General features: G+C 56.7%; 4 protein-coding genes across 8 annotated transcripts; 2 read left to right on the top strand and 2 right to left on the bottom strand.

The window, feature by feature from the left end:
* Positions 1–150: 150 nt before the first annotated feature.
* On the top strand, positions 151–664 carry KVP18_001402 (uncharacterized protein; the record flags this gene model as incomplete). Of its 2 annotated transcripts, XM_067951388.1 has the most annotated exons (2): positions 151–504; positions 533–664. In XM_067951388.1, the coding sequence occupies 2 exons, from the start codon at positions 151–153 to the stop codon at positions 662–664; spliced, it is 486 nt and encodes a 161-aa protein (XP_067807133.1). The 2 variants fall into 2 exon arrangements, with proteins under 2 accessions (XP_067807133.1, XP_067807134.1); XM_067951389.1 differs by having other exon boundaries at positions 151–612.
* A 137-nt stretch (positions 665–801) lies between these two features.
* KVP18_001399 (uncharacterized protein) lies at positions 802–1,333 on the top strand (the record flags this gene model as incomplete). 2 transcript variants are annotated; one of them, XM_067951383.1, is made up of 2 exons in its annotated part: positions 802–1,128; positions 1,157–1,333. In XM_067951383.1, 2 exons carry the CDS (start codon positions 802–804, stop codon positions 1,331–1,333), a joined length of 504 nt encoding a protein of 167 aa, XP_067807128.1. The 2 variants fall into 2 exon arrangements, with proteins under 2 accessions (XP_067807128.1, XP_067807127.1); XM_067951382.1 differs by having other exon boundaries at positions 814–1,128.
* An 80-nt stretch (positions 1,334–1,413) lies between these two features.
* KVP18_001401 (uncharacterized protein) lies at positions 1,414–11,971 on the bottom strand (the record flags this gene model as incomplete). Of its 3 annotated transcripts, XM_067951385.1 has the most annotated exons (4): positions 1,414–6,104; positions 6,134–10,601; positions 10,630–11,494; positions 11,523–11,971. In XM_067951385.1, 4 exons carry the CDS (start codon positions 11,969–11,971, stop codon positions 1,414–1,416), a joined length of 10,473 nt encoding a protein of 3,490 aa, XP_067807130.1. The 3 variants fall into 3 exon arrangements, with proteins under 3 accessions (XP_067807130.1, XP_067807132.1, XP_067807131.1); XM_067951387.1 differs by lacking the exons at positions 10,630–11,494; positions 11,523–11,971 and having other exon boundaries at positions 6,134–10,586; XM_067951386.1 differs by lacking the exons at positions 1,414–6,104; positions 6,134–10,601; positions 10,630–11,494 and having other exon boundaries at positions 11,519–11,971.
* Positions 11,972–12,198: 227 nt separating this feature from the next.
* On the bottom strand, positions 12,199–12,789 carry KVP18_001400 (uncharacterized protein; the record flags this gene model as incomplete). The annotated part of the gene is made up of 1 exon (XM_067951384.1): positions 12,199–12,789. The coding sequence occupies one exon, from the start codon at positions 12,787–12,789 to the stop codon at positions 12,199–12,201; it is 591 nt and encodes a 196-aa protein (XP_067807129.1).
* Between the last annotated feature and the right edge of the window lie 238 nt (positions 12,790–13,027).

Genomic DNA, 13,027 nt, shown 5'->3' with positions numbered 1-13,027 from the left:
TTCATCTCCTGGCTCTCGCCTCCGCTGCGTTGGCCGGACCTACCGTGTTCTTCTCTAACAGAAACTAGTGAGACTAATATCTCATGCTGACTCAGCCTCGATGGGTTGGCGCACCCTGACACCTTGGACACATCGCACCTGGTGAACTCTATGGCCAGTCAGTTTCAGGTGGAGCATGAAGGGGATGTGGTCGTCTGCAACGTTGACAGTATGAATTCCGACTCGTTCTTGGGAGCGCTGCAATCGCAATGGAAAGGTCTGAAGACTATGGTAGAGACTGCTACCTCCGCCTCAGTCTTTCTCCACGCGCGTGACGATCTCGCGGTTACTGGCTCTGGGACGTACATTGAGGACTACCAAAAGTGTGTGAGTCAGATTCAGCAGAAGTCTGAAACTCCCACTCTCTACGTTCTTTCTGCGAGCAATGGCAGTCCTCGCATGCTGCAAAATGCTGGACTCGCCGGGAAGGAGCTTGAGTGGCCCCATGTTATTTGGATGGTACCAGTGAGACCACTGAAGTTACCTTACTCAGACGCAAGTGGGCATGTTTCTGACGACTCTAATTTTCATCTTGATTGGCGTCCTGTCTTTCCAGTGCCTTCTGACCATTGACGCACCTGATGTTTTTGCCGAAAAGCCCCTGAGTATCGAGCGCGAGTATTGAGTTGTGTTTAAGAAATACCCTTCTGCGGGCAGTGTATGGCTCAAGTAACTTCTATTCATGACATGCAGAACAGTGCCCTCAACATACCGGCAGAAATAGTTGGAATTACACCAGTATTGAATGACAACTAGCCGACCATGAGGACATTCATGAACCCTCCGACTTTGATCGACAAAGGACGCTTGCGGTTCTTCATTTGCGACTGTCCGAACGACGACAACCTCTCTCAGTACCTGGATCAAATGAAGCAACTCAATGTCACTGATTTGGTCCGCACCTGCGAGCCGACCTATGACAAAGCTGCGGTTGAAGCAGCCGGCATAAACGTGCACGAGATCATATTCAGGGATGGAGAGGCCCCTTCGGACCAGAAGGTGGACGAGTGGCTTGATATCGTCAGGCATGTCAGCAGCAGCGACGGCGTCGTGGCAGTGCACTGCGTCGCGGGCCTAGGCCGAGCGCCCGTGAGTTCCTTGGGGACCGCTTATGCAGTTGATGGTGGCCATCGCGTTGATAGAGTTTGAAAAGTTCGATCCTCTAGACGCAGTTCAGTACCTTCGAGATCGCCGACGAGGGGCGATCAACCGAAAACAGCTGGCTTTTCTTCGGACGTATAAGCCAAGACTTAAACAGCACACTAGCTGCTTCGCGTGTCTAAAAAAGAAGTGATTGTGTACATTGAACAGCTGCTACTTCTCGTATCTTGCTTGGATAGATGTCGTTTCTAAGAATGGTGCGGTTTATGAGTTCTATTCGTACCACAGCGGTGATATCTCATCCACCTTCAGAAGTCGCAGGAACCAGTTCGCACTGTCGTCGAGGTGACTTTGCTCCTCTATCCTAATGCCGTACGTCGACTCCACGAAGGCTGCCACATCGAACGGGGCCGATATCTTCTCCTCCTCGCTTGTGATGAGGATTCTGTGATTTGTGGCCAGGGCTAGCGCTCTAAGAGGGTCTTCTGTAGCCTGAGTCGCGGACAGTCTTAGTATTGGCGATTCTGGATGCTCCAGAAGTACGCACCGCGGCCCTACGACTTCCTCCAGCAGTGTGCAGCCTATGCGACCCGCCATGGCAAGCTGGAATGTGGCGTCGAGCCAACACGACACAATCCGGCGATGTCGCCACGCGTTGCTCTGAATCGCATGGGGGTAGACGCGTAGAGCCTGCCGACTCGGAGGTGAGCCCCAGGTGGGAGTCGGCGCCTCCGGGTTGAATACAGGTTCGTAGACGATTTCACAGGGCAGGTAATTGGGGTGCTGGGGCAAGCGGCAGCTCTTGCGATGGACGTCGCAGGCAGCTTCCGCGTTTCCCGCCTGGAAAAGCGCAGCCACCTCGGGCAGGCACGCGGTAGCACACTGCAGCGTGCCGGGTTCGCAGTAGAATTTGTGGGCCTCCTGGCTAGCCAACGTCTGGTTGGATCTCCAATCGGGCATGTTTCGCGAGTTAAGCAGCAAGTCCACCCAGGTGCCGGCCTGTTTGGAGACCAAGTCGGCGCACAGCGGAAAGATGTGGCTGATGGGAAAGGTCTGCATCATTGGAAGGCTCACGAATTCAAGTTGCGGAGGCGCGTTCGTGAGCTGGAAATTCTCCACCAGCAACCTGTAGCCCTCAAGAACTGCTACAGGCCCACCACCTAACACGCCAGAGAGCAGCGCACACTGGGACGCCATGCACAGGTACAGTGAGGAGTCGAACTGGGCTAGGAGCTCTTCCTGGGTGTCGATTTGAGCCAGACCCGGGTTCCGGTGTAGGCGTACGAAGAGAGCTGCAAGCTCCATCCACGAACGATGACACGCTGGGTTCAAACATAAGGAGTCCCAAATATTCCGTAGACAGTACTTGGTTTGGTCTGCAACGGAGCAGCCCTCGTAGGCGAACATGGCTGGGTTCGCGGGACTCATAGCGAAGAATGCATCGGTCACGTCAGCCGGAAGTTTGCGCAGGAGTTTGGCTCGGATTAGCAGGCCATGGCTCGCGTCCACCAGCTCGGAGAGGTTCTCACGCGTTCGCGCGTCAGGATTCACAGAAGGAGCTCGGTTTCGGATTTCGGAGGCCATGCTGACAATGTTCTGGATAAGCACGGACACTGGTAGTCTGGGCACCACCTCGAATGCAGGGAAGGCCATTCCGTTAACCAGGTTCAAACAGGTGAGCCAGTGTGCCGGCTGAGGGGAGTCAGCCAGAACCCTGCAGAGGCACACGGCCAATCTCAAGTCCCGCGAGGGAAATGAGGAGTTCAGAACGGCGTAGACTTCAGGTGGCGTCCGGGACCTGCCAGCGACCAGGTCGATCAGCCGAGCAACGTTGTAACCGACTTCACTCATTACGGCCGCCATCGACGGCTTGCAGACCGCCAGAAGCAGTTGCACACGTCCAGTCAAGAGCTCCACCACGCACCTGAGACTCATGTGACGTCGCATTTCCTCGAAGTGACGGCGCCATTTAAGCATGTGGTTCTGCACGGCTGGCGTGTTGTCCGTACCGTCTAGCAAGCCCACCAGCTCTCGAAGCTCCTCCCCCAGCAGCCACGTGACGCGATTGAACGGGAAGAAGAGGGCGTGCATGGCCTGCTGGAATCGACCTGCCTCGGATATGCGGTGCGTTTCCGCCGTGTCGGCCACGGAAGCTATGGAGGCCCGGTACACCGCTTCAGGACCGAGCAGCTGTTCGTGTCGTAGGCACACATTGCGCTCGACTGGGGTGGCAAGCAGGAAGAACGCCAGAGAGGCCAGCGGGGACTTCGGCTGCGATGGGGAAAACCAGCACTGGTCAAACTCAGGGAAGCGCGCGCAGGAGGGTAGATTCACGTGGGTTGGGGCTTCGCAGGCGTCCACCAGCTGCAACATGCCCTGGCGGTCGTCAGAGGCGACGAGCTTCGCAACGGTGGAGGACCCGACAACGGCCTCTAGGCGACGGCTGCACGCGCCAGTCATTTTCAGCAGCCGGAGAAGCAGTCCTTCTACGCGCGCGCGTTGGGTTGGCTGTCGCCGAATGGTGGCTTCCAGATGGTCGATGCACAGGTCGTCGAGTCCGTAGCCGTCGGCCAAGAGCACGAGAGACGACGACAGCAACGGCGCTTCACAGCACAGAGGTGTCAAGTGCTCCATCAACATGGCAAAATGTGACCGAAGACGCTTTCGATGTCTCAGTGCCTCGGCCAACGCCTGATCTGTGAAACAGAAGTACTTCACCGACGTAGGCACCCGCAGCTCGACCATCCACTGAGTAAGCCCGACCGTGGAAGTCTCCACGACAGCTCGCTGATTGGAGAGCGCGCAGCGGGCGAAGTCTGCCCGCAGGGGGCGGTAGGGAGCGCCGGGGTCGTCTGACGCTGTGGGTGCCACGGTGGTGGCCATGTTCAGCAGCTGGACGGTCTGCTCCGACAGGTCAGCACACGCTTTCAGGACGGGGGCCAAGAAGCCCTGCTTGCAGGTTTGTTGGCTGGCTGTCAGGCTCCCAACGGTGGAGATGTACTTCGAGAGCATCAGATTTGGCGGAGAACAGCCGTTCAGAAGGGTTGGAAGGGACGTCCCCATGTTAGCCAAGAAGATGGGGCTTAGGAGCGCATCACAAGTCAGAAACCACGCGGGGAACAAATCACTGTGAAGTGCGGTGGACAGTCGGGGCGACTCCATGAGAGTGAAGAGCCTTTCAGCCGGATTCGTGGGCAGCGCGGACTCGATCCGTCTGAGCAGAGTGTCTCGTCGAGCAGGGCAGTGCACGAGACACATGCAGAGAGGAACCAGAGCATTCGTCGCCGAGACCGCCGACGGCGAACACCGCCTGTGTATGGTCGTCCTCCGGAGAACGTTGCAACCTGGCTGAAACATGAGCAGGCTGGTCATGGGAAGGCTGGCCTCCTCAAGAATCGAAATATCTACCCAGGGAGCAACGAATCTTTCATTGTCTCCGCAAGCATCCAGCAGGTCCAGCGTTGCCAGTAACGCGTCAGCGAAACGAGGGAGAGAGGCTGTAAACACAGACCACCCACACCAGACCTCCAGGATGAGCAGCAGTTGGCCTTGGTCAAGCCCGAGGGTGGGTACCTGTAAAACAAACAGGAAGGACTCCAACACTGACTGGTAGACGGTGGGGCAGGCCTTTAGGTGACTGCCTAGGCAGTACAAAAGCACTAGGAACTCCGCGAGAATGGGATGGGGGGATTGGAGGGCGCCTCGCACAAGACAGTCCAGGATGAAGCTGAGCTCCGCCAGGTCCCCAGACTGCATCCCGTCGAAAATACCGGAAGAGGCTTCATCTGCCAGGCTCAAGAAATCTCGTATGGCGACGTGCAGCAGAGCGGGGGCCACTCTGCTCAGCAGCGGTTCAAAGAAGGATGCTGGGAGCTGGACGAGAAGGCGAAGGACGTCCATGCAGATAGCTACTGACATGAGCCCGGTCGCCCCGTCCGTCTCGTGTGCCTCCAACGAGGCAGCGACCAGCTCTCCCAGCTCGCCAGCGAAAGGCCGCGATGGCTGCTCACACCAGAGACAGGCCCCTATAGCGCTCATGACCACCCAGTATTCCGGCGTTCCCCTAGCATGTTTAGAGAGCATGACTCTCAGAAGCGAGGGAGAGAACGGGTTGTTGGGGCGGTTCTGGTAGACGAGGACGGCGAGCCGCAGCACGGTTGGCAGCGACGCGACACGAGGTTCTTCAATCGCACGGAACACAGCCCGCAGGGATACATGCGGCTCAGCCGCCATGATGGCGGCGATCATGGCAGTTACGTGATTGGAGACCGCAGAGGACGAATCCGGTATCAACAAGGCGCACAGATGCTCAAGTCGCTTCTCGCAGTCAGGAATAGCCTGGACGTTGTGCATCATGTGCCAACGCTGCACATGAGGAGGTAGCTCTAAATACTTCAGAGGAGTCCCCGCTGCCACCCGAAATTGCTGGCCGCTCACGTGGAGGAGAGTAGCAAGTCGTCCGTTGGGTTCCGTCGCCGTCCAGTACTCACAGTGCGCAGCAAGGAGCTCGGCAGAGCGCGGCAGAATCGTGGCCCCGTTCTTAAGGTAGGCAGCGACGTTGGCTACGAGCTGTACCCTCGTGACAGAGTCCTCAATGAAGACCACAGGCGCCTTCGGATCTTGCGCCACGCCCAAGAAGTTCAGAAGGGCGGGCAGCAGTGTGGGTGGCGGCGTGTAGCGCTTTATGGCCGCCTCGGCCAGCAGACAAAGCGCATCAGGGTGCCAGGGAGTGCAGGCAAGGACTTGCCACACCGGTGTGCATGTCGCAGGATCGCGGAGGAAGGGCTCTAGCGGCTTCAACGGCAGCTTTCCAACGGACTGCAGACAGAAGGAAGGCAGACGAAAAGGGAGCTTGTCGGTTGCTGCCCCAGGTCTGTGAAGCGTGTGGAAGGCAGCAAGTTCCAGTCCGTTCTCGTGGTGATTTGTCGCGAGTTTCTCACAAATACTTCGAAGCCGTGGCAGTACTGTGTTGGAAAGATAAAGTCCCACTCACTGCACCGAATGCGGTTGGCCTTCTGTGCGCACTTCGATATGACCACATAAACCAGTAGCCGCACCGTGATGACCCCCCGAAGAGAGCAGTCGAACTCTAGACTCTCCTCTACGAAGGCCGCCCAGTGACTAAGCACAGGACGCTCGTGATGGAGAAGAAGGAGGCCCCAGCATTGCAGATGAAGGACTTTCAAAAGGAGTGTGTGCAGAGCATTCTCTCCCCCGCCGTACTCCAGCTGCTCGAAGGTCGTAGTGACCTCAGTGTCGGACATGGAGGCTACAGTCTCCAGCAGCCGCCGCCGGAATGTGGGCTCGGCGATTAGCCATAGAAGCGTGGATGTGAGGATGAGGGGTGTGGCGCGGCGCGGTTCATACTTGATCAGGGCTTCATGGCTCTTCTGAGAAATCCACAAGATTGTGATTGCAAAATGGGGCGAGTTCAGCAGTGCTGATAGGAAGTCAGTCGGCAGAACGTCCACCGGGTCCAGTAGAATCGCCTTCACTTCCTGAGACGTTAGTGAGTCCAGCACTCGTAGCGTGGGGGCGACAAGGATCGGTAGGAACGGGCGTATAGACAGCAGCTTCACAGCGATTTCCACAAGACGTACGCAGGAGGTCTTGTTGGTACCCGGCACCCTCGGGTAGACAGCCAAAAGAATCGAGAAGATAACCGCACAGTTCGGGACGCGACAAGCCAGAACTCCCACCGCGCCAGCCACAAGGCTGAGTCGACTCAGGGCGTCAGCCTCCGCGCTTGGGGTCGACCGATTCAGCCACTGGTTAGACTGGACCGCGTCTTTGCGTTCCTCTACGGAAGAGGCATAGACGTGTTTTACGCCCAAGGCCAAGTCGACAAGGCGCTTGCTGACGTCGGTAAAAAGCGAACCTTGTGAGTCTTCTGTGCCATCGCAGTGAATGGAGGAGTAGAACTGCTCTGGCAGGCTCCAGAGAGCCTCTGTTGATTTACGGAGAGCAGGTAGCTTCAGCACTAGTGCGGAATCGGGAGTGGTCTTGATAAACGAGGCCCACTGGCTGAGCAACGTTTCGAACGTTTCCATGGCCTTGGCAGTGGGCTTCGTGTTTAGCCATTGGCTCAGGTCTCCAATTTCGCCTATGTGGAGCACAGGTACCAAGGGGAGCAGGTCGATGGCGCCAGGACACGTAACACACTTGGCCACGAGCTGGAGGAGGGCCAACAGCAACTCATCGGAGGTAACTCGCTGGAAGCGGCTCAGGGTGTGCTTGACATTGTGATGTCGAACCGCTGCACGCTCGCGAGAAAGAAAACTCAGCCAGTGCCGGCAGAAGAGCACCACAGACTCGAGGGCATGTGCCGACCTATCGAACGTGAAGTGGCAGAAAGTCTGGCAAACGACCATTCCTTCGGAAATACAGTCTTCACACGTGCGTTCCGGCTGCTCGAAGGGCACCTGAAGAAGGTGCTGTCTTACCAGGTCCAGGAAGGTCTCTCCTTGTTCGTCGGTAAGTTGGTGAGGGCCTGACGCGTCGAAAAGTCGCACGAGTGCAGTGGACACGACGCCTGCTAGCAGCAGCTCGAAGCATTTAGAGTGGATTTCGGGACAAGTGTCGGTGACGGCGGCGGCTAGCACATCTCCGAGTTGTTCCACGTCTGTAGGCTGGAGGCGAAGCAAGGCCTTTGGCCTTATGTCATCCAGCCATTGGAGAACGTCATTGAGGTGAATCTGGTCAAGCAGAATAACAAACTCGGGGCAGCTCTCGACCATGGATGTCAGTAGAGGGCTTAGTGAGTCGGTAGCAGGGACTACTAGACTGACCAGCTGGCACGTCAGAGTACGCAGGCCTGGATTCGACGCACCACGCTTCCAGAGGGTGCCCAATACGGAGGATCTCACCGTGAGGCTCTGCAGCCACAGAACTATCTCCTGCAGCGTCATGGCGCTCCATGTTACCAGTACCAAGGCTGCCTCGACGAGTTGGGCAAGTGTGGCCGAGTCCGCCGTCACGAGCTGGCTCTCTGAGACAGCCTCCATCAGAAGGCGCACCCGAGCTGCATGGTCGGGAGGTGGTACTGTGGAGTCCAACATCAGGTGCGGCGACGGCGACGGCGGCTTCACTGACTCCAGCCGGTTGGGAAGCTCCTCTACTGCACAGGGGTGGAGGTGCGAGAGAAGCATATTAACAGCCTGAGGCAAAGGACCGTGCTCTTGTATCGCTGGAAACAGCAAAGCAGTCTCGACTGAAGCCGGACATCGAATTTCCGCATCCTTCAACAGGTCGTCGAGCACGGCAGATACGTCCAGCCGCATGCCGTGAAGCGACAGCAGCAGGGGCCGTGGCTTATAAAGTCTTGATGGAAACCGGATGAGCAGCACCTGCGCCAACTCCACGACTTTGGTCTGCGTATGTACCTGGGCAGCCGCAGCCGTCCATTGTGACACAATATCCTGCCAGTGCTCACAGTCCTTAACGCGAAACCCGCTGACGGGTAGACCCATCTCGAGACAGATAGGGCGAGGAGGGGCAAACGATATCGCTGCCAACTTTTCTATTAAAGAGGTCAAACGGGCTGGAATGTAAGTTTCGGATGGAAGCTGCTTCAGGAAGGTCAGCCCAGTAACCTGGGCAGCAATTGCATCGGATGAGAGCAGCAGATTAAGGTACTCAATTCGCTCGTCGTCCAGGACGGGCGGCGAGAGTCGGATAGCGATACAGCTGAGGCTGAGGCTTGCAATCCCGACAAAGGGGCAAAAAGGCAGCAGGCGTTGAAAGTAACTCCACTCGCTGGACGTGGACTGGCGGACCCCAGAAAGCAGAGAATACACGAGCAAGTACCCACAAGGGGAGTACGTTCCTCGCAGCACCGAGAGAAACCGCGCTGCGATGATGGACACGCTGTTGAGTCCCGGCGGCACGGCCTCGAGGAACTCCTCGGTAGAGGCCACATCACGTATAAGCGGGCACTGAATTAGGTGCCGGGGTTGGAGGTCAGACGAGTGCAGGTCGCTGGACATCGCGAACTGCTGTATTACTTTCACCAGGTAACGGATCGACACACAGAGTGGGTGTCTGCGCTCGCCGGCAGGGCTGAAGTCGGCGTCGGCAGGTCGAAATCTGAAAGGTCGATCCAGGTCGAGCAGCAACTCCTCTGCGTGAGTCACTAAGACGGCAGTTGTCATCTCCACAAAGAAACGCCTCGAGAAGACGTTACGAAACCCCTGCCACACCAGGGCAGACATGAAGGCAGGGTCCTCCAGCGCTGAGTACACTAGGTAACGGATGAATCGCAGCCCCGGGACCACTGAGGACAGCAACGCTGATCCCTGGTACTCGCTGTGAACAGCCGTGAACAGCTTCAGAATGGACTGGAAGAGGTCTCGGGCAAAGATGAAGATCTCCTGGTTTAGGTCTGCTTCGTAGCAAGACCCCTGTACAGTCTCGTAGATCTGTCTCAGCAGCTTCCCGGCGCAGTGGTGCAGAAGTACTGTCAGATAAACGGGCTCCGAGTCCAGAATCCCCGATGGAGACGCGCTATGCATGCGCCGTCGAATTTCGGAGGCTTTGTCTAATCGTTTGCCAGAGGGGGCCGTATCCAGGTGAGTCCGCATCAGATGGACGGTGGCCGCAAGGTCGGCCACGCGAAGCGTACACACGGCCAGCACCTCCAACCTCTCCAAGGCTTCGTGCTTCTCAGAAGACAACCTTTTCTTCAGCATCTCGAAAAAAGGGGTAGAAAAGCCAGGAGACATGTCCAGCTCAGGTCGGGGAATGTTAAGCCCAGCCACCAACGACAATACGTCGATGTCAGCGTTGGGAGCGTGCACGACAATGTTGGGATCCGAGATCGCTTGAGCTAGCGATTCGCAAGTGTCAGATACGGACACGGAGGCTTGCCTCAGCACGGGAAGGAGACTGGGCCGCTCCGCGACGCGACTGTCCAGCGCGCTGACGAAGCACTGAAATATGCGGAGGATTATCGCCCGACAGGCAATGCTAGGTCCGTCGCCATCCGAGAAGGCAGCTAGATTCGCCAAGAGCGCCGGAATCGTCTGAACTGTAAGGTCAGATGTGAACTCGAGAGTTCCTTCGCAGCGGAGGGCCAGCAGGTTGAGAAAGCGGGCGGCGCCGGTGTCGTCGCAGGTCTGAGAGAGGTAGCTGTTCGGTCCAGGGAGTGCGGCACATTGCAGTATGGTAACGGGGTCCCCCACCAGACACAAACAGTCCAACAAGACATCTCGGGGAGTTAGCATTAAGGCCACAGAGGGTTTATCGTGGCAAATTCCAGTCGCAGGAGCCGGTTGGAACTCCATCTCGACGCCTTCCAACTGACGTAAGGAGGTCTGACACCGGCAGGGAGCCATATAGTGTGCCGGCGGCTCAAAGAATGCGACACGTGGTGCGGCAATGACGCAGTCTTTCAGCGCGCGTGTAAACGGCAGAAGGTAGGTGGAGACTACTTCGGAAATGCCAGCCATGACTCGGGCCGATGCCTGTATTTTAACGCAAAACGACGCTCACTCGACCACCGGGTTCGAAAAACGCTCTGCACAGTGGGGGTAACGACAGGTTACTCCTGGAGGGCTCCGACGCCTCATCGCACACTTGGGTCGCTCGATGCAATGCTGTCATTACCACGGCCCATCGACTAAGCACGCCCCACCACAATGCGGAGGTCCCCTGCCAAAGAGCTATCCACAGGGGGCTAACCGCCGGCTGCCGGTGTGCCAAAGGCACGAACACCGGCTGAACGGACATGACGAGCAGGAAGTTTTGGAAGATGTCCTGAAGCGCTGCTACAGGGATCTGTTGTTTGGTGCTGGTCAGTAGCAGGACGGCCCGCGGCATCAAGAAGATAAGGCGCAAGTAGCACAGTTGCTTCTCTAGAGCAGCATCCATGATCGGCGCCGTAGGGCCAAGGGTAATACAGCAGCGATGTGTCCAGCAATCATGCCCGTCCTCAGGGGGCGTTGACTCCGCTCCCGAAGCGACCATACGATATGGTAAGTACCGGTGAGACTTCCAGTCTTGAAGGAGGACGGAGACATCTCGCAACAGTCCATTTGTCCAGCTTAAAATGCAATCTGTGACCCCAAAGTCGCTCCCATACGCAAGGACCACGGACTCGAGCGTCATAATAGTCGCCACGATACAGCGCTCCTGCAGGTAGAGGCACTCGTCCGTCGCCACAAATGGCCTCAGAACCGACCCGATCAGACTCTGAAAAAACCGCTCCAGCTGAAAACGGCACTTCTGCAACCCGGATGTCAGAAAGTTGGTCACACCGCAATCGGGATGCGCGCGCACATAACTACAAATCCGGACGATGGGAGCGGATACCACCCGCAGAATCTCTGCGACCACGGCCACCGTGGGGCTTATCTCGCTGCATGACGCAGGGCTCCCTTGCTCACTTTACACGCAGCAGCTGCATCAGCGCGCTGGCCAGAGTCGAGTGAAACCCCTCCACGTTGGCCAGAACCTCCTCGAGTACGGTGTCATCTGACCAGTCGTAATCGATTGGATCTGAATGGAGTCCGCAGGCGCTGTACTTCAAATGATAGTGGCTCCAGCACATGTCGCAGTCCGGCAAATTGACGGCGTCCAGCGCTCCGAACGAGCGGCAAACCGCGACATACAGGCCTACCAAGGTGCCCTGAACGTTCCCTGTCGGATTCGTTAGCTTGGTCAGCCAATCAGTCCACGAGAGGCAGAATGGGCAACTCGCGTGAATGTGCGCCTCGAACGTGGACTTGAAGCTTTTGAGCTTCACACTTTCGTCGTTCACAGGTCCGCTGGCGCTGACGGTCGGACGTTGGGCATACGGTGCTGCGCGAGTAATGCCTCGCCTATGCGCACTCATGCCCGAAATTGAGCCATTTCCGCCCGGCTCTGGCGTTGCGCCTTCGCATGCCTTAGACACACTGTGTGGGTATGTACTGGTCACACTGACTGTGTGGGTCCCAATAACAGACGGATGCATAGACTACAGACACAGCACCATGCGCGGATGCTGAAACATTCTTTATTGTCCGAATCAACGACTGATTGTCAAAATCAACGACTCATATATACAATTCTCAGTTCTTCCTAGCAAACATTCTCCTTAAGGTAAGCAGCAACACCGGCAGCCGTAGGCTTCATGGCGGCCTTGCCCTTCCTCCAGTTCGCCGGACACACCTCACCGTGCTCCTCTGTGAATTGCTGAGCGTCAACAATCCTCAGCACCTCCTTTACGGACCTGCCCAGAGGCAAATCGTTGATGATAGTAGAGCGAACAATCCCCTCCTTGTCAATGATAAAGGTTCCCCTAAGAGCCATGCCGCCTTCAAGAAGAACGCCATAGTTCGTGGCGATGCTCTTGTCAACGTCCGCAATTAGTGGGAACTGGACATTCCCGATGCCACCCTTCTCAACGGGCGTGCTCTTCCAGGCGAAATGCACAAAGGTGGAGTCGATCGACACTCCGAGAACCTCGACACCCCTCTGTCGGAACTCCTCAAGAGCCTTATCGAAGGCAATGATCTCAGAGGGACACACAAATGTAAAGTCGAAAGGCCAGAAGAAAAGCACGACATGCTTGCCCTTGTAGTCACTGAGCGAGACCTGCTTGAAGGTGCCGTTGGGCATCACCGCTTCGGCAGTGAATGCTGGGGCAGGGCGGGTTACAAGAGAAACCATTTCTGTCTTTTCACGCAATTAAAGTCATTTCAACTCATACAATAGTCCCATTATTCAGACGGATGCATAGACTCACCATGCGCGGTGCTGAAACATTTTTTATTGTCTGAATCAACGCTGATTGTCAAAATCAACGACACAAAATCAACGACTCATATACTATTACCAGCTCTTCTTAGCAAGCATTCTCCTTAAGGTAAGCAGCAACACCGGCAGCCGTAGGCTTCATGGCGGCCTT

Source organism: the organism of the source record quoted next (assembly GCF_019968955.1).
Source record: "MAG: Porospora cf. gigantea A chromosome Unknown PgA_NODE_651_length_13027_cov_366.047, whole genome shotgun sequence".
In the NCBI taxonomy this organism is placed as follows: domain Eukaryota; phylum Apicomplexa; class Conoidasida; order Eugregarinorida; family Porosporidae; genus Porospora; species Porospora cf. gigantea A.
This window is presented reverse-complemented; position numbering and strand designations above follow the sequence as displayed.